Source organism: Cydia splendana, chromosome 7 (genome assembly GCF_910591565.1).
Source record: "Cydia splendana chromosome 7, ilCydSple1.2, whole genome shotgun sequence".
Lineage (NCBI taxonomy): Eukaryota > Metazoa > Arthropoda > Insecta > Lepidoptera > Tortricidae > Cydia > Cydia splendana.
The window spans coordinates 12,014,789-12,039,948 of NC_085966.1; the positions used below are offsets into that span (position 1 = coordinate 12,014,789).

The 25,160-nt window shown below is 35.5% G+C and overlaps 1 protein-coding gene and 1 long non-coding RNA gene across 2 annotated transcripts in view; both read right to left on the bottom strand.

Moving 5' to 3' along the window:
• The window catches only part of LOC134792184 (uncharacterized), a 596,557-nt gene that overhangs the window by 57,017 nt on the left and 514,380 nt on the right, over window positions 1-25,160 (bottom strand). The gene's annotated exons all lie outside the window — the stretch shown is intronic.
• Window positions 4,882-25,093, bottom strand: LOC134792176 (ras-related and estrogen-regulated growth inhibitor-like protein). Its single transcript, XM_063763416.1, has 6 exons — window positions 24,835-25,093; window positions 9,456-9,512; window positions 8,218-8,294; window positions 7,431-7,612; window positions 6,977-7,163; window positions 4,882-6,618 (listed from the first exon to the last, which is right to left on the bottom strand). Exons 1-6 carry the CDS (start codon window positions 24,896-24,898, stop codon window positions 6,550-6,552), a joined length of 636 nt encoding a protein of 211 aa, XP_063619486.1. The 5' UTR covers window positions 24,899-25,093; the 3' UTR covers window positions 4,882-6,549.

Genomic DNA, 25,160 nt, shown 5'->3' on the forward strand with positions numbered 1-25,160 from the left:
ATTTACAGCTCATCTATTTTCGAAATTTATTCACCATCGGTTTAATATTCCACCTACTGCTAGTATAAATTATTTATTGTGAGTTTGATTTAAGAGCTTATAAATCTTGTTAAATATTTAAGAATAGTTTGTTATAAAATTAGGATAGTTTACCTACATCTTGTACTTGTTGATCTAGTTTTCATCATACCACCAAACTAAAGAACTAGAAAATAATTATGAGAATGCTACTAATTCTCATAATTATTTTCTAGACGTAATTGTGAGCGTTGTGAGTATGAATTAGGAATACCAAATTCAATATAATTTTCTGCTTTAGAATACGCTAACTAAACCTCTTTGATTTTCACACCACAAATTTTGTGCACTCTATAGAAGTCATATAGCTTCAAATTTCCGTGTTTGAATGGATTGCCTACAGAAAATGATGAAGTTCGGCGGTAGTTTTTTTACAGGAGACACGAAATATACTTCATATTACTTACCTTTATATTTATACTTAATTTTGATATAAGTATCCTTTAAATGATCCAATATTCCAGAAACGTCTAAAATGCAGTATAGGCCCACACAAATTACCTCTCCACTGACAAGCATTGAGGAAGGCGTTTTATCAAAGACCACTGCATTGAAGCAGTAGACACCCGATGAATGCTGTGTAATTTAAATCCCTCGCGTTGAAATCTGGTGGGTGGTGTGCCATCAATCCAGCGAGGTGTTAGTACATATTACCGTTAACGTTTTCTTAGCATTAATAGTTTTTGCAGTCCTTATATCTTTTAAAATAACCAATTATTCCTTAAGCCATATGTATATGTTTCTGGTAAAGGTCGTGGTCATGATTTTTTTCAAAGCTCATTTTACTAGATAGTAGTAAATGATAAAATAAGTTATTTGAATCGTGTTAATTTTATAATAATGTTTTATTTATGACCAGTAAGTGGACACCATATAACTGAAACTAGAATAAAATTGTGCGACTCAACACGTTGCTGGCCACATTAGCTTGTACAGTGTCCATTTATTCGCTATAAAAATCATAATTAAGCGTAATTTTTCAGTATATGGCCATGCTGCGCGCGCAAGTTTCTTCAATACAAGAATCGGGCGGTAGTTGATAGAAAAGCTGATCTTTATTGAATGGTGAAAGGCGATACTAATATTGCTCAAGGTATCTACTGCGTGGAAGTTAACAGTATGGTTTTTTGTCACAAAACTCTTCGATACAAAAACACTTCCTATCCTTGATCATAATATGTGGTCGCGGAAAATGACAATATTAATGTCATTGATATCGATAAATTATATTTCCCCTGTCAACCCGACGCGGCAATAACATTAGGTCTCTATGTATTATATTTTGTAAGCACTTATCTTTTCCTATGGACATTTGTCACAGTTCGTTGTAAATTATTGCGTGTGTCACATGCAAGTTTTGAGAAGAATTTTGTCCTTAACTTCTGTCAGCAAGGTGTCTCTAACTAACCGAATTAAAAGCATTTTTAACGTCAATTTTGACAACAATTTCGCAATCATCGAGTGAAAGGTGGGTCCTTAGGGCATGGATGGCTGCCTCGCACCCAACTTTCGTGCCGAAACCTAGCTGTATTGGTTCAAAAAGGGATTGTAACTTTGATCTAATATGTCTAACCGCAATTTTTGAAGCCAGACGTCGTAATTGACATAACGCTCACGTCTACGTAATTTACTTTCTGTACATCTCGCTTGCACTATTGCTCGCATATGCGAGTACGAGCGAGATGCATAGAAAGTAAGTTACGTAGACGTGAGCGTATATGTCAATGTCAAAACTGATGGTAGACGTACTAGTGCCCTCTTAGTTTTAAGTCTAGGTTTAATTAATTATTAAACATTTAGTCAGTAATTTATAATTTATATTATTTTAACTCCCTCGACAACACAACAACTAATTAAAGTAAATAAACTGTATAAAAAAACCTAAATAAATTAAACGTTCCCGCTCCCATAAAAGTAGTAAATGAGTGCACCTAATTATAATCTCTGATGATTGATGTAATTTTATATTCTCCATTTTCGTTGAAGTGAGCCGAAGCTTCGCAAGTGTAATGGAAAATTTTGTGTGTAATTTTTGAGCCTTTGCTTATCGAGCATCGGGTTTATATTTAATTGACTTTATTTGGCAAATGCGCTTATACCATGAATACCCTCTGTCTAACAATCTAGGTCTAACGCATGATTTCCGCACTATTTCAATCGAACCATAGCAAATGTACTTGGAGTCTAGACAAATAAATTTATTTTCCTGTCTGCAATACCGTTTGTCTTTTACAAAAACAACGAATACTCGTGTAAACACGCACGTAGGGAGGCGTGTTAAGAATTTTAAATCATGATTGAATTTTAGTAAGTAACGCGATGAAATAAATATCGTTTATTATTTTACTTGCAAATCTGAATACGCCATCTGTAACCAACTACGTACCGCGAAAAACGAAATTCGCAAATTGCGGGATCTTTCTCTTTTACTCTCATTAAGACGTAATTAGAGTGACGGAGAAAAATGCCCGCAATTGACGAACTTCGATTTTCGCGGTTATAGCCCTGAGCCACGCCACAGTGAGGTTTCATCTCAAAAGAAACGTTCGTATAACATTTCAGTTTGTCTTATTTTATTTTGGTTTCTCTTGCTAGTGGGAAATATGTGTGTGAGTTAGTGAAGTATATTACAATTATGTTTTCACCACACCAGCTCGGAAAGGCTTACTTTGCACTTCAAAAACTGATAGCAAAGTTGCACTTTATTCACATGTGAGGCAAAGTAAACAAATGAAAATGTTGAGTAGTTTTCTTATGTTTACTGGTAGAATTGACTTTTAAATGATGATTTTGGATGATAAATATTTAATAACATTAATTTGGATTTGATTTGGTTTGATATTTTACATTTAATATTTGCTTCGGGTTGGTGTTAAATTTTGTTTAACCCTCGTGCTTTGAAACCCTCGCAACGCTCAAGATTCCATTTTTCGAATTCAATTTTGGAATCTTTCGCTTGCTCGGGTATCAATATTAGCACGAGCGGTTAAACAACAACTTTGCCCCCGAGTGAAACAAATAACTATTTATAACGACAATGTCGTGAGGAAATGGGGCTAACCACAATACGTTACAAAGTTTTATTTCTGGATTAAAAGGGCAAATATGTCATCTGCGTGACAGTTCTTGAAATAATTTGACAAAGCAAACTCAATGTGTAAGGCCTGAGTGGACGTAGACCCCACCGCAATGGGTCTCACCCCTCCGTCCTTTTTGGTTAGGGCGATCAGGTTTGCCCCGTATAGAATCGGGACGATATCAGTGTTAATTTTGCCTGAAAACATAAAATTTATTAATTTAGTAAGGGAACAGACAAGCTGCTCACCTGCGTCGCCCACGGAATGAGAAATGAGATCTTTCAAATGTTGGGGCGAGATCCCATCCAGGCCGGCCGCCGAACCGGTTTTGAAAGAAAATATGGCGTCAATAACGTCTTTGCCTTCGATTTGGAGGCAGGCCTGGTCAGCTGTAGGTGGGCCAAAAAAGTGTGGTACTGAAGGAGCCGGGGGATGTTTAGATCGTAAGGCCGAGAGGGTATCGGGAGTATCTGGCGATAGCACGTCGTTTGTGAAAAGAAGACGAGCGGCACCTTTAAGATCGCCGTCGCTAATTTTGCTTTCAATTAATTTAGTTCTATTGAAAGTGGATGAGCTACATCCAGAAGGTCGAGAAATGTGTGGAGTAGGGTGGCCCAAAAAACATTTTTTTTTATTTTCCGATGGGGCACCCCCTTATTTTGTTACACTTATTATACTGATAAAATACACCAAGTTTCGTAATTTTATCTCAACTACAAGGGGGGTGCTCAACCACTTTGAAAATTTTGTATGTTGTATGAAAACCAAAAAAAACAAGTTTTTATTATTCAGAATTTTATTTAAGTATCTGTTTTCACATTATTTGCACATGTGATTTATAAGTTTTTAAGTAGAAAAACATTTTTATTTATATTTTTTATAATTTTTCAAAAGTAAGATTTTTTGAATTACACCTAAAAAAATCATAAAAAATAGAAATAAAAATGGTTTTTCACCAAATAACTTTTAAATCACACTTTCAAATAATGTGAAAACTACTACTTACATAAAAGTCAAAAAAATAATAACTTGACTTTTTTGGATTTCATACAACTTTGAAAAAATTCAAAGTGTTTGAGCACCCCCTTGTAGTTGAGATAAGATTACAAAACTTGGCATATTTAGTCAACAGAACAAGTGTAACAAAATGAGAGGGTGCCGCTTCTTCTAGCTAGAGTTTGATTTTTTCCCATACAAACGTGAACCACCCTAGTGTGGAGTTGTATTCGAAACGCAATTGTTTTTGATTTTTTGTGTTAAAGAAATTGTCTTATCCTTCTTGGCATTAAGGGTTTTGAATGAGAAAAGGAAAAGATTATGCCAATCATCAATTTGATTGTTTTCCACACATTTTGTAAGTAGGCCTGAAAGGTGTTTAGCGACTGTGATCCTGGCGCCGCGCGGAACTTAATTTATTAACATCGTTTTCAGTTTTCCCTACCCTGTTTATTAACTTACATACTTACGCAAATGCACGATATGTCAGGTTTGTTTTGATTGTAGAACGAGAAACTACACAGAATTGGTCAGGAAGTGGCCATTGATAGTGCTTATTTTCTCGCGCTTAAATTCATACTTTACACCTCATGTCAGCTTCGAAAGTGAAACTAGTATGGCTTATTATCATAAGTGTTATTTGAAAATTATTCATAGGAAATAGGAAGGCATTGAGCTACTCGTAATACAAGTGATCTGCATTACAGTTAAGGATGAAAACCAAAATGTAATTTGAATAATTTTATTAAACAAGATATCTACTTATTATCAAGTGAAAATATCATGGCACATTTACCTCGTAAATTTAAATAGGTATTTACAATCAATTACTTAATTCACACTTATATTAATGGTCCAGGGACAGTCTTATTTCTAAGATGAAATTTAGGCATACGCATAATATATACGTAAACATGTCGAAGATTTTAAAATAATACAAATATAATTAATTATATACAACAATTACTCCTTACATTGACTCACTTTTGTTCATTTAACTTTATTTTCGTCTCTTACTTCAGTACGAGTGTAGCATAGTATCTTAATTAAATACTTAAAAGACGTAAAATAAAGAAGTTGTCTATAAATCAAGTACATAGTAGTTGAAGAGACTCCTGCTGTTTAACAGTCATGATACATTTAAGACAAAACTTGGAGTATTTTAAACATTTCACTGAAACCTGTAAAATTTCTACCTCTTGACGCGTTAAAAGTTGAATATCATATTAATTTCTTAACGCGTTTAGTAAAATAACGAAACTGGTAATTCATTACCAAAGTAATTAATAAATTAAGTCTATGTTTTTTTTCTCCAATCGTGGGCAAATGAATGAAACTTCAACCTTAAGCAGCTCTATAACTCTTGTTTATGGTAAAATGTTACAGTGTTATTTAAAAAGTGATGTAAAATACTTATTTTACATGATTTGTGGTTTACGTTCCACTATTGAAGCCACGTCCATTATAGGGATGTTTGCCTTATTTAATTGTCGTAACAAATATTCTCGCATGTGTACTACTTTCTAGTAGGTATTAACTTTACCCCCATATTCGTTAGAAATTTTAGAGGTACCTAATCAGAGATCAAACAAATTCTAGATAGACTGCAATTGTTTGTTGTTAGATTTAAACGGTTTGTTAACGACGTGTCACGTGTGTAACAGTCACCATAATAGTTGAAGCGATCATCGTGAGCGAAAAGTTTAAAGGTCTTAAGCAGATAAGGTCATTTTGTTCCGCCGTTGTTTTTACAACGTATACATATTAAAAACATCCACAAAATTGAGTGAATTTTTGAATAAAAAAAAATCTGTTAATGTTTATTAAAACTTAACACTAAATACTATCTAAATAAATACTTTAATATCAGATTGAAATAAATATCGGTAAACAATTGCCCTAGTTAATAGTCCCCAATCCGCATTGGGCTAGCGTGGGGACTATAGCCCAAGCCCTCTCGCGCAGGAGAGGAGGCCTGTGCCCAGCAGTGGGACGTATATAGGCTAAATTATTATTATTATATTATAAACAATTGCAAAAAAGCACACAAACCAATGTCTTTTATAAATCTTATTTTAGTAAGTAACTAAATTATCACATTGAATAAAATTAAAGAAAAGGTCCATCATAAGCTAGTTCTATGAGAACTAGACATAATCTACTTAATTCACATCATACTTTATGTTCATTCGATTGTAACAAAATTAAAACCAACAATTAAGATCTGTGGATAGTACATAGTACAATCAGAGTTTTCCATCAATGCATTCAGCTTTCGTTGGCATCTTTTATCTGTCCAGAAATTCCTTTGTCATCTCTCCATAGAGACAGGCCTGCCGTAGACGGTGAACAAACTCCTCCAGGAGTGAACAAGATCCGCGAAGTGCAAACCAATGCTTCATATGCTCAGAGATGGACGTTTCTTCCGAACGCTCTTGTTGCTTAGCCCAAGAATGGAGCCGATTACCTGTATAATAAAAAATCATTTTAGGCACATAATTAAAATCTTATTACGAGCAAGCAAGTGCAGTATTTGCCTTCTGGATATAATATTATAGGGTTAAAAAAAATAAGCTCTGAGTCTATTAAACTTAACTTTTATCAACCTAACCTAAATAAACTATTATCAGTTTGCCAAGAGCCAGTTGCAAGTCTAAACAGAAGACTGTGTTGAATTAAAGGTCAAATAGTTGTATCCTGCTGTCCTTTTAGGACGTAGTATGTATATTAGCTTCATTGCGTCGCCCCGCTAGGATTTAAAAAAAAAACAGAATAATAGAGACGAAGATTTCAGTTAAGTAATAATCAAATAATAGAAATCTTACTTTAGAAACAGAATAGGCGGCGAGCTTGCGCCGAGGCGAGGGAAGCAGCAGCGCGAGCGCGCGCGCCTCGCGCAGCAGCGCGTGGAAGGCGAGCGCGGCGCCCGCGCAAGACTCCGCCGCCGACACCTCGTAGAACTGGCACCCGAACCGCAGCGACAGCTCTTGACCCTCCCCCGCATTCACGACTCTAAGCAAGTATAGCAAAAATAAAACATATTATAAATAATTCGTCCGGTGATACAAACCGTGCGAAATCATATTGAGAAACGAGAAGTTACCTAAGTATTGTCATTTAACAAATATACTGTTTTTAAAATATTTTGTTTTTAGCAATTTAAAAAAGTTTAAACACAAGAAATAACAGATGATACTCACATAAACACATTGTATACATGATGATGATGGATAATCAATTTGAGAACATTCAGATACTGTCGTTATAATCGCAGGTTACCTCGCATGTTCCAAGTCCCTCTTGTTTCCTAACAACGTCACAGCAGTGCAACCGGGTAGTCTAGTCCGTTCCAGCAAGGCAAGGAGCTCCGCAGCCGCCAAGAACGACCGCCGGTCGCAGACAGAGTACACTATCGCGAAAGCGTCGCCCCATCGGAGATGTTCCGCTAAACAGCCGCGTTTCTATACAAAATGAAAAACACTGTGATCATTATTGGATCTTGCTCGACGAATCGCCAATACTGGGCATACCAGCATACTTCTCGAATGCGAAACTGCGTTAAAATCAGAGGCTTATTATAATTATTCAAGACAGACAAACCGTATACCGTTATATAACTTTTATGTATGTAATGTCATCTTCGTTTACAACAATGACGATTCTCGCAGCGTTGTATGGGGTTGTCAGTCTTCTTTATTTACTAGACTCTGGTTAAAATCCTCCACTTTCAAATCCCTTTTATGTGACACATTTGATAGATTTTCATGACTCAAATAATTACCTAAATAGAAGGTGTTTTGCAAGTAAACAATCAAAGCACATCATCAAAAACAAAAACATGCTGTTACGGGAATAATGGACTATTTAAACATTGAATTCAGTACCTATTAATTACTTTGTTGATATTTTAAAGCCTATCGCTGTTTGTCAAGGAAAATGCTCGTACATTGTGAATGCGCTTCGACTACAGTTTTTGGACTAATGCCGAGACATTACACATTCTTAGCCCAAAATAATGACGGCATTTAAATACGTAAGTATGTATTTGTATATGTACAATATTTACCGCGCAACCACAAGTATCTAAAATCTCCACTTCGGATGTCGCGCCATCGAATGCGACTCTGTGCTGATACAGGAAATCTGTAAAGACATTTTGAATAAATGAGAAATAGTAAAAAAACTTTAAATCATACTAAACAGTTAAGCAAGACTGAAACGAAAGACTACGTATCCTTATCATGTATATAGGTATATCAAGGTCAAACCCATTTAAGAATCAATACTTCATTCAATCTTTGTGTAGATATCGATTTATGATATCGCAAAGATTATGAAGACTTGTGTTGATCTTTGCAAGTTATATGATAGCTGCTAACAATCACGCACTAATAAAATCAGTAGCCAATAAAAAAATAATCTAACGTTATACTTAACCAAATAAATTCCCGTCTTAATTAGTTTACTTCATTACTACATCGTATAGAAAAAATGTGCCATTCCAAGATGATGAATGGCCATAGAAGTAATTTGTTTACGGATATGATCGCCTGGCATTTTCAATCCATAACCTAACACCAATGGGTAGACTTCCGTCATGTATCGCTTGTCAATCAAACAGCTGTTCTATTATGTACCTATTTGAGCATCGACGCCTCGATTTTGACCTCATTCCGGAGTATTGGCTTTCTGAAACACTATGTCAGTCACACGATTCTAGGTTACAATAGGTAACCTTAGAATTTATTTCTAGATATGCAATGTTTATTCATTACAATGTAAATGGTTAAATAATGGAAAATAGTGTAAAAGCGAGGAAATACAAATATATAATCGAGATGAATTCAGTATCTAACCCACGAAAAGTTGATTTGGAATGATGGAATCTATATAAGATGAAGGTTTCTTATAAAATTCAAGCATGTATATTGCCGCCGCTGTTTGAAATCAGCGACATGGAGTTTTTATTACCATAACCAATAAATAAACTTAGGTCGTTCCTAGTAAACGTGTATTGTAAACAAAACGCATTGCTTGCGCTGATTTATCACGCCAATTAGCACCTCTCTGTGACTACCGTGTGCGTATAAGATCATTATCTTTCTCAATATCTCAATAAGAAGCTATCAAAGGTCGTCGGCCGGGCGCAGGCGCCGGTGCCGCGTCGCGCAGCCTTGGCGTGCCCTGCCAATATCGCAAATAAACGTTGGCAAGTCTTGCCAACACTTGGCAACTCTTGAATATACTAAGGGCTGTTTCTAAACATTCTACACATAGCGAGGCTACCGTGAATGCCACACTTACCGCCGGTGGAGCTGTATTCGCCGATGTAACGCTTTGTTAGGTAACGCACCACCACGGCTGAAACAAAAATAACAATTCAGTTGGTGCACGTACGTAGAATACCAAGCTAAGTTGTCAGCGATTTTGATAGCCTAGACTGTGTCAGTGCTAAATAAACATCATACAATCATAGACGTATGACGTTTAAAATAACACTTGCACGGTGGTGCAGTACCTACTCCACCTCCTGTCTCGATCATCAGATCAGTTCCACTCCATGCATCATAATATTGCATTGCCATTCCGATTTACATATATATGCAAAATTTCAGCTCAATCGGAAATCGGGAAGTGAGTCAAATTTAGCTTCTAAGAATTGACCCACACTAACATACTAACAGGGCAGCTTGTATTAAAATGACGTTCAGGATCAGTCTGTAAAGGGGCAAACATGGGTAAAACCTCCTTTGTTTATGGTTAAAATCATTGTAATGGTGTAGTGTAGACAATTACAATTAGCAAGAAGTTTCTTGCTAATTTGAATGGGTTGTAGAGACTACGGAACGATCATAAGTTTCTATTATAAACAATTAATGAGCAACATTAACAGCATGTAAACATGCTACAATGTTACATTGAAAGGCAGTTAAAGTTACAAATAGATACTAAATACAATCTTGCCCAATAACGCGCCGCAATGGAAACATTGAAGTTTAGAGAAAGCAGCAATTAGCAGCAATGGGTAAGAGGTGTTACAAAAGTTGTGTTCTTGAATTAATTTATAACTACAAGTCTCAATTAGCGGGAAAGCAAACATTGGGTTGCATGCTCGTTAACTTAAGCTGTAGGAAATTATAGAGAGTCCACGTATTTCGAGCTTCACACGCGACAGCTTGTGCTGGCCAAACTTTAATTACTAAATTATTTTATGATAGATAATAGTTTCTAAATTTAGATAAATTGGAATATAATATGCATATTTATTTGCTAAGAAACAGTATTTAGCTGACTGAATGTAGACATTTAAAATATTTTTGATTGCCTACAATAAAATTATAACCATAAAATGACTAATGAAACGCTGCTGTGAATGAAAAGAAAGTGTGTGAAAGTTTAATTATAATTCAATGAAAAACAAAATTTAAAGATTATAACAAAAAAGGTGTCTGTGATTTCGACTCGCGAGTCTAAACCACTGGGAAATTGTATTGCGTATGTACCATCACACATTTTTGTCAAATGTTTTAATTTTTCCCTCTTGTCTCTCGCTTTAGCAGTAGTAATACTCGTAGGTTTTGTTTAAGGTTTATATGTATTTAACCGCTCTACATCGATACAATAAAAAAAAATACGATTCCTTCCTTTCCTTCATTTGTTTGTTGTTGTGCAACCAATACAAATAAAGGGTCTAGCAGGCTAAGCGAACAAGAAGTGGCAACGACGGATTTGGTCATTCTTTCAGGTGGTGTACTGGCAGGTCCTAAGAACTCTCTATGCTTAATATCAGTCCTCGATCTTCTTTTGTTTTCGAGTTATTCAGGATAATGTAAAATCATCAGTGTATCATTGAAAGTGTCATATTTTGTAAACCGTTCAAGTTATATTAACCAAACATAATTATATTTGACAACAATAAAATAGACTACAAAATGAATATGTTTAACCTGCATCATGTCCTTATACTTCATTATAAAAAAAAAAAAATATTTTTCTTCTCATTATTTTTTATACTATTCGCGGAGGTACACCTACAAAAAAAATATGCATGAGTAGCCACTAATACCCACTATATACACATATAAAAATATTTACATAAATCTTCGTGCGTCATGTCAAAAAAAAAACATTATCGAACAAGGATCTCGGAAACGGCTCCGCGAATAGTATAAAAAATAATGAGAAGAAAAATAAAATGTTTTTTTTTTATAATGAAGTATAAGGACATGATGCAGGTTAAACATATTCATTTTGTAGTCTATTTTATTGTTGTCAAATATAATTTTGTTTGGTTAATCTAACTTGAACGGTTTACAAAATATGACACTTTCAATGATACACTGATGATTTTACATTATCCTGAATAACTCGAAAACAAAAGAAGATCGAGGACTGATATTAAGCATAGAGAGTTCTTAGGACCTGCCAGTACACCACCTGAAAGAATGACCAAATCCGTCGTTGGGGGCACTTCTTGTTCGCTTAGCCTGCTAGACCCTTTCTGTGTAAATTTTAACCATCTGCCTATAGACAACGAAAACCGGGCAAGTGCGAGTCGGACTCGCGCACGAAGGGTTCCGTACCATAATGCAAAAAAAAAAAAAACGAAAAAAAAACCAAAAAAAAAACGGTCACCCATCCAAGTACTGACCACACCCGACGTTGCTTAACTTTGGTCAAAAATCACGTTTGTTGTATGGGAGCCCCATTTAAATCTTTATTTTATTCTGTTTTTAGTATTTGTTGTTATAGCGGCAACAGAAATACATCATCTGTGAAAATTTCAACTGTTTAGCTATCACGGTTCGTGAGATACAGCCTGGTGACAGACGGACGGACGGACGGACGGACGGACGGACGGACGGACGGACGGACGGACGGACGGACAGCGAAGTCTTAGTAATAGGGTCCCGTTTTACCCTTTGGATACGGAACCCTAAAAAAAAGCCCGCTGAATGTGCCTAGTTTTCCTCATATTATTAATTTTTGTCATCCGCAAGAAGTCAATAAAGATAAATGTCCAACCACATGATCTTACAGGCTATGAATTCATCAGAAATTGATTTAGTCTGGATTATCTGTGTATCAGTGGAAATTTACTATATTAACCCTTCAAAAATGGTCATATTCTTAAATAGTTTATAGCCAACGCGACAAAAAGGAATTTAATAGCTGACACTTAGAAATATGTAAGATTTTGTACGCTTACGCTAGAGCAGTAAAATATGATGTACCATAAATAGTAAAATGGTTCGTAAAATGAACTCCACATCTCTTCTCATCAGTTGGCCGTTTTATCGACTGCCGTGATAAATTCGGGTTTATTTAGGTACGTCAGGGAATGTTAAAAGCAAAAACATCTAATTTCAACTCTATTGTCTAGGGCATAAGAGAGTAAAATTCAAATATTTTGGAAAGGTTTTGCTTCAACTGCCCAACTGTGCCTATCTTCGCTTCACAGCGTGCAGATAAACATGTCGCTCTGAATGTATTGTCAGCTTCTGATTTATGGTGAACGCTAAAAGTAGTCAAAGTTCAGTACTATGTTGCACTTTATTACAAACTGTAAGTATTACAACTTTTACCTTTATTATAATAAAATCATATGACAAGTAATTTATAATAAAACCATAATAATAAGGCCCCATACTAAAGGTAAAAATACTTTTCAAATTCACTTCAGTGTAGTACTATCGAAGAGTGTAAAGTTAGCAATCTCCTGTTGCGAAACATTGATTTCCAATAAATTTTATTTGACGGTTGGAGAGCCTTTGCCTCTTCAAGAATATGTACATAATTATTTGGTAATATAAACATTTTATTGATATCGAGGATATTTGAATAATGCGGTTTTTTATCGGTCGGTTGAATTAGATGTAATGTAACCAACAGTCCGCAGTGTAACTAAAATCTTATGCGAGTTCGCGCGCCGTCTAAACCAGCCCTTACTTTGAAATAAAGATTGGATTTTTATGTTACTCTATGTTGGCTAAAGAGCTTTAATGATCATTATTAAGTTTTTTGATATACCTACTTAAATTAATTGATAATTCTTAATTCAGTATATTTTTCTTACAAATTACGCCTTTGTTAAACCCAGTCTTGTCTGTTTATTAGCCTATAACCAAATGTGTGTTAATTGCAAGTATCTATTGAGGCTGTCACTGTGTACATCCCTTTCATTTAGGTCTACCATTCGTTACTGTGTACAAGAAGTCACACGTCGGAATGTTAGTGTGTTATTGGGTATTTGCTTTGAGGTCTGCTAGCAAGCAACATCGCCTAGCGTATTAATTGGATACTCCTCTTTTAGAGGTAGCTTAAGAATGCAACAATAGGTACCCTTAAACTATTTATAATATTATTCATCTATTGGCATTAATTCAGCTCTGTGTCGTCTTTATCTTCAACTATAATACTCGTATCATCTTACCCGTGATATAGGTTTAAAAGAGAAAAATTAAAAATTGAAAGGATATTTCCAAATATGAACCACTTAAACATAATGTTTACAAGCAAAGCTACTGCGATCTCCATAGACATAATTACGTTCGAAGCAAGGGGAGTCGTGAACGAAAACACCGGATCGTCTAGTACACACTCGCTTTCCAAAGCAATTGTGGCTGCAAGTATAATAAATAAATACCTCCTTCAAATTAATGTCGACTATAAATTAATTGATCGGGACGGCGATAAAGTAAAAGTAAAACTCGGTAGCGAACTGTACAAGCACACGTACTTTAGCGTGAAATGTCTCAGAAAAGTTGTTCCCTTATCAAAACATGCAGAATAAACATGGGTATTGATACAGGCAGTCAATTATACTAACGAATACTTTCACTGCTGCATTGATAGCGCCATTCAAGGTAATCCACAAGCACGTATCTCGCGACTGACTGATAGCGAGGTGCTGCCAACCAATAAGTAGGAATAACCTTATATCGGATAGGTTGCAGTGAGATTGGTAGAGAGTCGATGAGAAAAGTTTATGCCATAAAGAACCAATTTAACTAAAGAGATAATTAATAGAATAAAACCGCAAGATGTTTCTAAATATCCCGCGAATATTAACTCTATACCCCACCACGCATTTAAATTAAATGAGTTTTCAATGGCTTCTAGGGCTGTTGTGCTAGTATGCGTGGTGGGGTTAAAATATAGGTACTATTTGAACATAATTGACAATCTTGAAAACCGAAACCGAAAACCTCTTGATTTACTTGTTAAACTTTTGTTATTGTTAATTACACACTATTCGCAATGCATCTCGCGCGCACTAATAAGTGGAACGAAATAGGTACCTAATATAATGACAAGAATCTCAGAGCACTTCGCGCGACCAATCACCGCGAGCGATCATATTAATATCAAAACTTTAACCGATTTTAAGATCAATATACTTCTCTAGTTTTTGTCAAAAACATTAAAATAAATTTCATTTAAAACAACATACCTAACTATTAATATTTATTAATACAAGTTTTTCTCAATATTGTCATTTTCCAATTCATACATCATTCGCATTGCAAATTTCATGTCGCATTTGATTTATTCGATGATTTTAAAGATTAACTCGAGTGTCAATAAATTATGCGATTCAGAACGAAATGGCAATAAAATTGGTTATCTCCATAAGATGATGTAAAATCTTTCTTTCCAATATTTGCAATGGCTAAAAGATCGTGAGTTCAACGACACTTGAAGAAAAGATGTTCATGAATAATGAAATCTCATCATCTGGCAACGAATTATGTAAGAACCGCAAATGTTAATTTCAAGTAAACTCTAAATGAACACACGCTCGCTGGAAGCGAGTTCCCGGCTTTTGGATGTCGAAGAAATTCTAGATTTATTTCCAGAATGTACGGTACCGGTAACGAGAGCTATAACGGTACTCGAGAACCGAGGATTTAACCGAGACGTCTGTGAGTGAATAAGGTAGCAAAGGTAAATGTTAATTAAGAGCATCGCGGAGGTGATTGCAGACACGATCCGGAGTTCGCCACGCTAGTCGCGGTAATTGGACGCCAACTGTTTCATTTGCATTTTTAACGTCAATTTCATTTCCGTAAACCTCACTTAATTAAACTGCGATCCTTTAATACACTAGCAATTGAGCTACGGCTTTAAATGAGTGGCTATTATAAAAAATATGTGGGTTCATTTTAACGCGCCTCGCATTCTAAGGATGCGACTTTCTCTTGTATTTATTGACATCCTATGCGACTTGCTAATTTATGATTTCTCCCTGCCAAGTTTAGAATTTGACAAGTGACGTGTTTCTCAACAGTGACGATTAGGTGCGCGTGAACTACAAGTCTAGAATGCGTGGTGCAAGTTAATTCGTATATAGATTTAGAAGTGACAGCTAGCAGCTACACGTGCTTAATTAAATCAAAGTGGACACGATGTTTACACATCAACAATTGTGTAGTTCTGCTAGTGGACTTTCAAAGGACTCGTGGGTGATAGGTATAGCTTTCCGGTGAAGGACTGTTGTCCTTCATAATACATAATTATATTAAAATTTAGATATATTGCAAATACCTATAGGTATGAATAAAATATGTATTTGCAATATGTCTAAATTTTTGTCTCGGACTGACCCAGGCGTGAGGACTGAATTACATCCCCTTATTCATGACTAGCGACCCCCCTAGCTTCGCAAGGGTTAGCAAATTATAAACTTAAACCTTCCTCAAGAAAGTCAAGAATCACTCTTTTGATATTTAGGTGAAAAACGCATGAAAATCCGTTCCTGAGTTTTTCGCGAACATACAGACATACAGACAGACGCGACGGGGAACTTTGTTTTATAAAGTATAATTATTATATGGTGCCTAACATCTTATAGCATATAGCCTGGGAATTATAGCCTTGCTATATATATTTTTACCGGTGAATATATAGGTCATAAATAATACCTAAACAACTTTTACTAACTTTACTAACTCAGAACCTTTTTTTCGCGATTTCGGGGTTTTCCCTTAGTAATAGTTGCTTGACCCATAATTGTAATCATCACGCAATATTTGGCTATGGGTTATAAAACAAGTCGTGTAGTATCAAGTTAATATAAATACTTTTCGTAATGAGTAATCATTGTTACATCCCGCGTTCAATTCTATACCTGAGTAAGATTCTCCTTTTAAAATGTTTCATCATTTTATTTTTTCCTCATTCCAGCATTCCACGTTAACGTTCTATTATTAACCGAGCATACTAAATTTAATCTCTGGTGCTAAAAATAAATATTTTGGTGAGAGTTTATAAATTGACGAGTGAGTAACTCTATCGCTTGCAGACTATAGGGCCGCCAAATGTTAAAATATTTTTATATTCTATAAATACGATAGATAGGGTAGATTTTCCTATTGTCGGCTCCTGGTGGTCAGCAGTGGACACTTTCTTACAAAAAAAGGTGCCAACGTCTGACACTTTTGAAAGCCAATCATTTGGCATTTATTTATTACCTATACTAGGAGAAAACCCTGCCAAAATAAGTACGATAATATTTAGTATAAAACATGAAATTAAATGAGTTACGACAGCAATAAAAATTTCATATTTGTGGCTTATCAAAATTTGGTTTAGTACGTGGATATTCATATTAAACAATATCATACCTACGCAACCTTACTGCTTACAACAAAAAGGAATGTCGTCGTAAAAAGACACTGGTTGTACGACATAGCTGCAAAAGTGCATACCTATTTTATGAATGATTTTCATTCATAAGGTGGGTATGGACTATTGCAGCTCACTGTACGTAATGTTGATTAAACTAGCAGTGAACTGTTTGGAAGCCTCTTTTATAACAAAAATAACTGAATAGTTTAATTTACATAAAACGCTGCTGCCTGTAAATAGCTGATTCAATCATTTTATGTGTGATCCTGATCTCTATATACTTATTCGTATTTCTATCTGGCAACTATACCACAGTGGCGCGTGTTACATTTTTATGCCTACCTACTAAAAGCAATTAAAAAAACCGTAAGAAACCTACTATTGATTTTCGATGAACGTTTGGTGATACATCTACAAAAGTTCAAATATTTCTATATGCCGGAAGACTCTGTGCGGAAAGAGAAGAATCGTGGAATTTATGGGAAACAATACAAACTACGAGTCTTCTCTTTCCGCACAGACTCTATATGCGATTAGTGACAGCCCTAGCGTAGGGTCCCGACAGACGATTGACCGGGTGACTCAGACTGCGAGCGGCATGCGGCCGGCACTATAAATACAGCTCTGACATTTTCTCGCGCTCGATCTACCATCCCACTGCTTCGGACTTTATGACACGACCTCATTCGATAAACTTACAATCATACATACAAAAATACCTTAGAGTCGATACGATTTAGCAATTTCTAGAATTTGATATCTGTATATGACTAATCTGACTTCATGAGCAATTTAACAAAAGTTTGCCATTAAATTATCTTTCAAACCAAAATGAACCCATAAAGTATGAACCCACGCAATCTTGGGTTTTTTTGCGGCGACCGCGTCGGGTTAACGAAGTGTTAACCAAGTCTAATGACCGCATAATTCATTGAAAAAATTTGCGTTTCTCCCATTATTAGGCATTCGATATAGACAGCTGTTAGTAATATTTGATAAGGTAGGCCATAGCCTACAACATTCAACAAATCAACATTTTGAACCATGGCAGGGTAAATCATGTATATGAAGACATACATAAGAAGGCCCACTGAAGAACAGCTCTAGGTTATTTTGTGCATTTGAGGTAGGTAGCGACATATGTAAATGTATCGATAGCAAAGTTGACACCGGGTACTGTCAGTTTTTCTACTTCTTACATGATTCCATTTATGATTACATTTTTTATTTTTTTTATTTTATGAAATAAAACTATTGTAACGGATTATAATTGTTGTAATTTTTATCCAATGTTGAAAGTGTATGATCAGTACCAATAAATAAATCTATCTATATCGCGTATGATGAATTTAACCCTTAAACAGGCCTGACGCATTTTTTACTTTTGATTACTGATTCGGGTAGGTAATAGCTTAAAAAGAAAAGTAATTTCTTGATTTTTCTTTATTACCCCTAATTCAATAAAAAAAAACCCGGTGGTTTTTATATGCCCACTGCTCGTGACCAATGGCGCTACGTGGTCCTTATATGGCCACTGCCTTGTTAGCCATACAGAGTAGTTTTAAGGGCAAGTCATGTGCACATCACATTTACACTTGCGTCACAAAATGCACTAACTGCCAGCACTTTCTTGGCTCGCATGGATGTCGTGGCTCGTAAGATTGACCGTTGAATAAATATTTAATTTAAAAACCAAAGGAAAATATATTACTTTTGTACTATGAGGGTTCATTCATAGTAATTAATCTTACCCTTAAATGTCATGTAAACTCCCTGCAGGGCAGAGGCCACTTATAAACCACTCGAACGTGCCCCAGACGGGCAGAGGTTTCATACGAACCACAAACTTTTAGATCGAATATTTTATCAGAAAACAATAACTAAGGTAAGTTATGACTCACTACACATACATTATCTAATAATCTACCATAAAAATACAAAACAAAATACTTACAGTACTTTTTTTGGACGTAGCGAACTTATACAGCGGGAGAAACGTACAAAAACTGCCATTTGTTGTCGATTTGAACTTGACAACTAAATTTTCAAAGAAATTTGTTTTGACACCTGTCATTTTTTACGTTCCGATATCACCCACTTAATAGACTTTACGGCAATGACATTTTGCGGTCGATGTATTTACTCAGCTCGCCAAAAAAAAAATCATTTGCTATGTGGTACTTATAGATACACAACCTGTTTAAGGGTTAAAATACACCCCGACATTTATCATGCGGTAGTAACTGTAGCGGTAATCGAAAACAATATTAAGTTCAGATTACCTGCAAAAATATTTTCCGAATAAGTGAGTTAAATTTTCATTACTCAAATTAAATAGCTAATAAGCACACGCATTTTGCCTCAAGGCAGGTACGCGGATAACTGCTTAATCACACAATCAAGATGCGCTCGTGATTGATTGTTTTGTATGTAATTGCATAATGGGGCGTGCTTTACTGAAAGCGTTTACTCGTACATTAGGAGCCTACTCGTTTAGCTCGGAGGCAAACTGCGGGTAAGTATTTATTCTGACGAAGCCACGCATTCCGTCAGTAGTGTTGTGCCGTTCTGGAAAACAAACTGGTTGGTGTAAAGAATATTCTTGAAAACTTTTCCTACACTGGAAAAAAAATTCGACAACAGCGCGGCTTAAATACAATATTGACTACGAATCACCCAATGAAAATAACAATCATAGCAGTCATACGTAAATAAAAGATATTTCAGAGAAATATAACGCTTATTCAGACCTTAAAAATATGATACTTACCAATCTCAGGGCGTTTGATTACTCTTACGCCAATGTTAGTCAGGGTGTTGCACCAATGTCATAATATTTTTAGAATGCGCCAGAACTCGCCAAATTCTCGTGTGAAGCGAGGTTTTCGGCAACGTAAACAACGCATCTAGTTCAGATAATAAATAACAAGAAACTCAGTGAGTAAATACGCAGGCGTATAAATTTACTTTTGGATTTCCCAACATATTATACTGACTCAGACTGTACTTTTGAAACTTTTATGAAATAATTACTTTTTTCTGCTGAAGAAAGCAATGTTTTAACTGACTTATCTGCTTGAAATTGTATAAATAAGAATAGCGTACATATACCTACCTAGTAAAAAGCCGGGCAGATTTTTACAAGCCGAATGAAGGTGGATAAATAATTTATTGAGTGAATACAGCAACTGGCCGATAAAGGGGTTCAGTAGTCGCAAAATGCAAAAAAAAAACGCTTAACTGTCATTTTTACCATATAACTACAGCTACATGTATACTATGTAGGTAATAAATGAATGACTTATTCAAGTGTGATACTAGTCAATATAAACTGAAAGCAACTAAGTTTCTATTTTTGCCATTATCACCAAATTAAAATACTACCTATGTGTCACCATCAACATCGGTCTATACATTCGTTTACTATAAAACTAGTTTGGCTTCTAGGTTTCCATAAATATCAGAACTTTCGTCGAGTAACATGGTAGGAGCAACTTTTTGTTAAGCACCTTTTTAACGTACCTATAAGAAACTATTTATTTTTAGTACCATATTTGTCCAGGTGCTACTTGATGATAGAGAAAGTTAGTTACTTACTAAAAAAAATAAAATTGGAAACTATGTATCTATATGGAGGTGCTTTAACACTTACCTACTTATGAATGTAAGAGCCATATTATCAAAAAAATGTAAGTAATACATACGTTTCAAACATGAAATTATCGGTATTTCTCCACAAATGTATAGGTATTACAGAAAAATCAATATTGTGATATCACAATGACACGAGACATTTTTCAATTGAGTGTTATAAAACGTCGAGTGTCGGCGACTATTACTTAACCAATGCGAGGTTACCTAATCCTTTTAATTGTTGTGTTAATGTTCTCGAGTGTTTCCCAAAACTTCCCGAGCCGATACTATAAATCAATTTCACTAGCTTTCGCTGACTTATTGTTTAGACTTTCTATTACGTGGCCTCTGCCTATTAGTGAATCAAATGATACAATTTCACGCCTTTAAAAAGATATATGCATCATATGCATGACAAACCAAATGGCAGATTAATAAAGAATCGATGACACTAAGCTCCATTTTTAATGTTTTATTAGTAGCCAATTTAAATATGTACTCATGAGTTGGCTTACATACATTATCGTCTATTACTTATTATGTGGCATTAGGTATGTTGAACAAGCTAGAAATGTTAAGAAAATGTATGTTTTATGGCATATATTTTTTTTAAATAATAGAAAGTGGTGACAAATCTATCACATTAGTATGTTTTGAACTCAACAAAGCCCAAAAATTTTGAGTCCGAACGAAAGTGAATTTTTATTTGTACATTTTTTCCCGCTTCGGACGCTTTGCTAACATTTATCTTTACACTTAACACTGGGGGCGCCTGCTAATACTTTCAGAATACAAGGTATTATAATGCGTAGTTCCAACAGGATAATAATAACATAACAACGTTGCGCAGACGGTAAGAACGAAACAATGATCTAAGCTTTTCCCGTTCCGGCATCCTTCGGTAGCCAATAATTATTTACTGGTCCGTAATAATCGGTATGGAAGCAGCTTGACTTTGACGGCTCAAAGATTAGCAGGGCTTACCTGGTGTAATTTTTGTATCACACCCAAAAAATTGTGTGTGGCAAGAAGAAGTGTTAATTCATGCAGAAACTGCATCTTACTCGAAATGAAAAAACTACAAACTTTGCACACAATACAACAATGTGGGCTCACTTCACCTGTCCGCCCATTTTTGGGCGCAGCTTTTAAATTACAAACCAATTCTGCTTTAATTTGAATCGCATGCGTAAAATTAACTCAGCAGTCAGAAAATACACAAAAAAATCTTCTCTCTGACCGGCGGACCCGAAATTGGACCACCAAGATACCGGATAAGTGAATCACGCTTGCTGTATTTTTTATATTTATAACTTCTTTGGAAATACTAGTATATAGTTAACAAATATAAACTTTTTATAAAATGATGACCACCGTTTTGTGGTGACATAGCGATACCAACATGGATGACAGGATGGTCTCATCGGAAGATCAGCGCTGGAAGTCGCCAGCAACATGCTGAGATGATACCATTTCGTGGCACTTTCTCCTTTTTATGTTTCTCTGTAAGATATGTATAATTTTCTATTTTGTGTTTGTCCTCACGAATAAATTATTTCTATTCTACTCTATAATATAGCGATACATTTGTTCTTTTTTATCACGGCATTTTTATATGCAACAACGTGTCTGACGACACAATTTCGACTCTATCCTATTTAAGTAGCCATTAAACATTTTGCTGAGAGCAATAAGTACCTGTTAATATACTTTCCTGTATAAGGGTACCGGCGGATGTGATCACTCTCCAGCCCACTGCGAGCCGCCTCGCTGCGCCGGCGTCTGGCACCAACACGCATTCTTCTTGGTGACTAACGCTCTTATTACAGGAGTCATAGACCATAAATATTAATATTTAGGACTGCCCTGCTTCATTTGGATGACTAAACTGTCACAAGAGATTTCTTGACTACAAGAAAATTACTACAGTATATTTTTGAGCATGATGCGAAACGAGGGCGTTTGGCTTGCCCGCTCTTTGTCTTTTTAGCATCACCAGACAGGAAGTCAAGCGAACACCAGAGCAAAAATGCACTCCTCCGTTGAGGAAATCTTCGAATAACAGCGATTGAGTAATAAACGCCTATTATAACACCTCAGTATTAATCATAACTATATAAATAAATATTTATTTTATAGAAAACCAAAGAAAAGTCCGATTCTTTTCCCTCTAAAGCTAAACATTCTAAAGACTTGTATCGTATTACATACATAATTTTGGAATAATTCTACTTTGTCATCGGCCTACGTACATATACATCTTCTTAGATTGATGACAAATGCCTGAACGTTGAGAGAGAACGTAGAGCACGCATTCACTGCTTTGGGTAGGACAACAACATTATGACGCCGTTACTAATTCTCGACGCTGACTAACTAGGTTCCGACCAAATGTTTGTAAACTATCGATACCTACGAGTTGATCTATTTATTCAACGTGATCTGGCCACAATTGGAATAGGTACAGATTATGAATCAGATCAATAAACTTCATTGTTTACGTTACTCGTCGGCAATTAAACGCCCTAGAATAATCTGAACACCATGCATACATGATCTGAGATGCATATCATTGCTTCTCAAGAGTTTGAAATGTTTCCATCCGTGATACGTTTTTATAATAACAGTAAATCACTGCAAAGAGTTCCTTAACGTTAATATTATTTAAAGTTGACCATTTCTTGGACAATGACAAAAAACGAGGATAAAAAATTAAAAGACATTTCATTACGGAAATAATTTATTATTTAATAATAATATCTAACGTTTCAAAAGTTTAAAATTAAAAAGGCAAAAAAATCGTGAGTGACGAGATTCACGTGACACAATAAGTTATTACGCATTAGTTATAAAGCGCGAAAGAATTTTATAAGCAAACGATAATTATCATGATTACTTTCATGGAATTGGCCAGAAGGCTATTGACATAGTACCTGAGTTATCAACTGATAGCATTGAGTCGAACTGATAACGCGCCTTTGTTTCACACCTGACACTACGACGCAACAAAGGATCCACCTTTTAGTAATACACAAGTATTTAATATATTTAATGGGGAGGCCTATGTTCAGCAGTGGACGTCTTATGGCTGAGATGATGATGATGATGATGATGATTTAATATAACTGTAACCGTTAAATTTAATACATTTTTCAGTTCATTTATTAACGTTTTAATATGTTTTCAGATCCATCTGTTCCGTTACGTTAGGTCTTATAAATGTCGTTTAAACGTGTATTATGCTCTTTTTCTTTTCGGTTTCTTCATATAATATATCAACACATGGTTAACATTTCCTCATAATCTTTCTCCAAATCAATTCTTGCTTGTTATCTTTGACTGTAAATGGCCGTTCTTAAATCTGCTTATCGTAGCTGATAACAATTGCAACACCCTAACCTGCAACCCACATGTTGCTTGTTTGTTTTGAAACTGTTTCAAAATTCGATCGTAAGATATCCAATAAGGGAAGGATTGGTTAAACTGGCTAAAGCTTAGCTACCTCATTTCCATTCAAGGGCTCGGTACGAAAGGATAAATAAGTTCATGCAAATCAGTAGATAATCACGCAAGTCGTATCAGACTAGTGGCAGAGCTATTTAAATGCTAAGGTTTCATTGACCCAGTAACAGTCACTGAACTAGTGCGTAAAGATGTTGACAATTACATTTGGAAACTGGTCCGGATTAATTATCAACCCAGGCCGGACGAGAAAACTCATAACATAACCTCAAAAGTATGAAACGGATACAAACTATAGGTATAAAAACAGCTGGTTAAATATTTACATTTTTACATTTTCTGTTTACTTTATGAATCCAAAACAAAATGTGTTGTTTTCAAACCGGATTACGACTCACGCTAATTCATAGCCGTAATAGTCGAATTGAAATCTTCGTAATAGTTATGAATGCTCTAGTTGGGAGTTAATGAACTCAACCGAGAGCGAGAGTTGGATGGCTGGAGTCCGAGTTCGAGTGGTCATGATAAATCAGTAGGATAACACTAATAGGCACCTGCCGAGCGCCGGTTAACTTTACAGAAAACAAAATAAAACTAAGGATAACAGTAATTAAATTAACAGCCTTAATTACAGCGTCCGGTTCTTTCTCATAATAAATCAGGGAATCCTTTGGGAGATCATTAGGTATAATTGATTTAAGTCGAGCCCTCTTGTCAAAACATACGATATTTTTCATTTTATCTCTTCCTTTCTTTTTAATTGATAAATACTTAAGTTGTCAGACAGAGATAGACGGTAAACTAAGATCCGAAAAACTCAAACTTGGGTCGAATTTGTATCGTTAAGTGATTATCTCATATTTTCATCAGAAAAATAAAAACAAAAGGGGCCTCAAATTGCAACCATTCCATTCCTATTAGTCAGATGAGCATGCCAACTTTTTCAAATTAACCTTACCCGATTTCCCGCAACGAGCGCTGCCAAGCACCACAACTCTTATTCGATTAACTGTCATCTTCATTAGTCTATGTACACTTTACACTAACACAATGCCAATGTAAAACTTGAATTGTTTAACAAATTTTGTAGGTTATGTTTCTTGGTCGTGTGTAAGATCGCGTTGGCGCCAAAATCAGCTGTTGCACAAAGTTGTTTAACGCACGCGCGCTCCACGCACCTGCCTGCGAGCGACTGGCGTCAAACAAAAATTGGCGCAGACGCAGACAGCACAAAGCGCTATGATGCATTTGAATATGTAATAACTAATATCAGTCGTATAATAT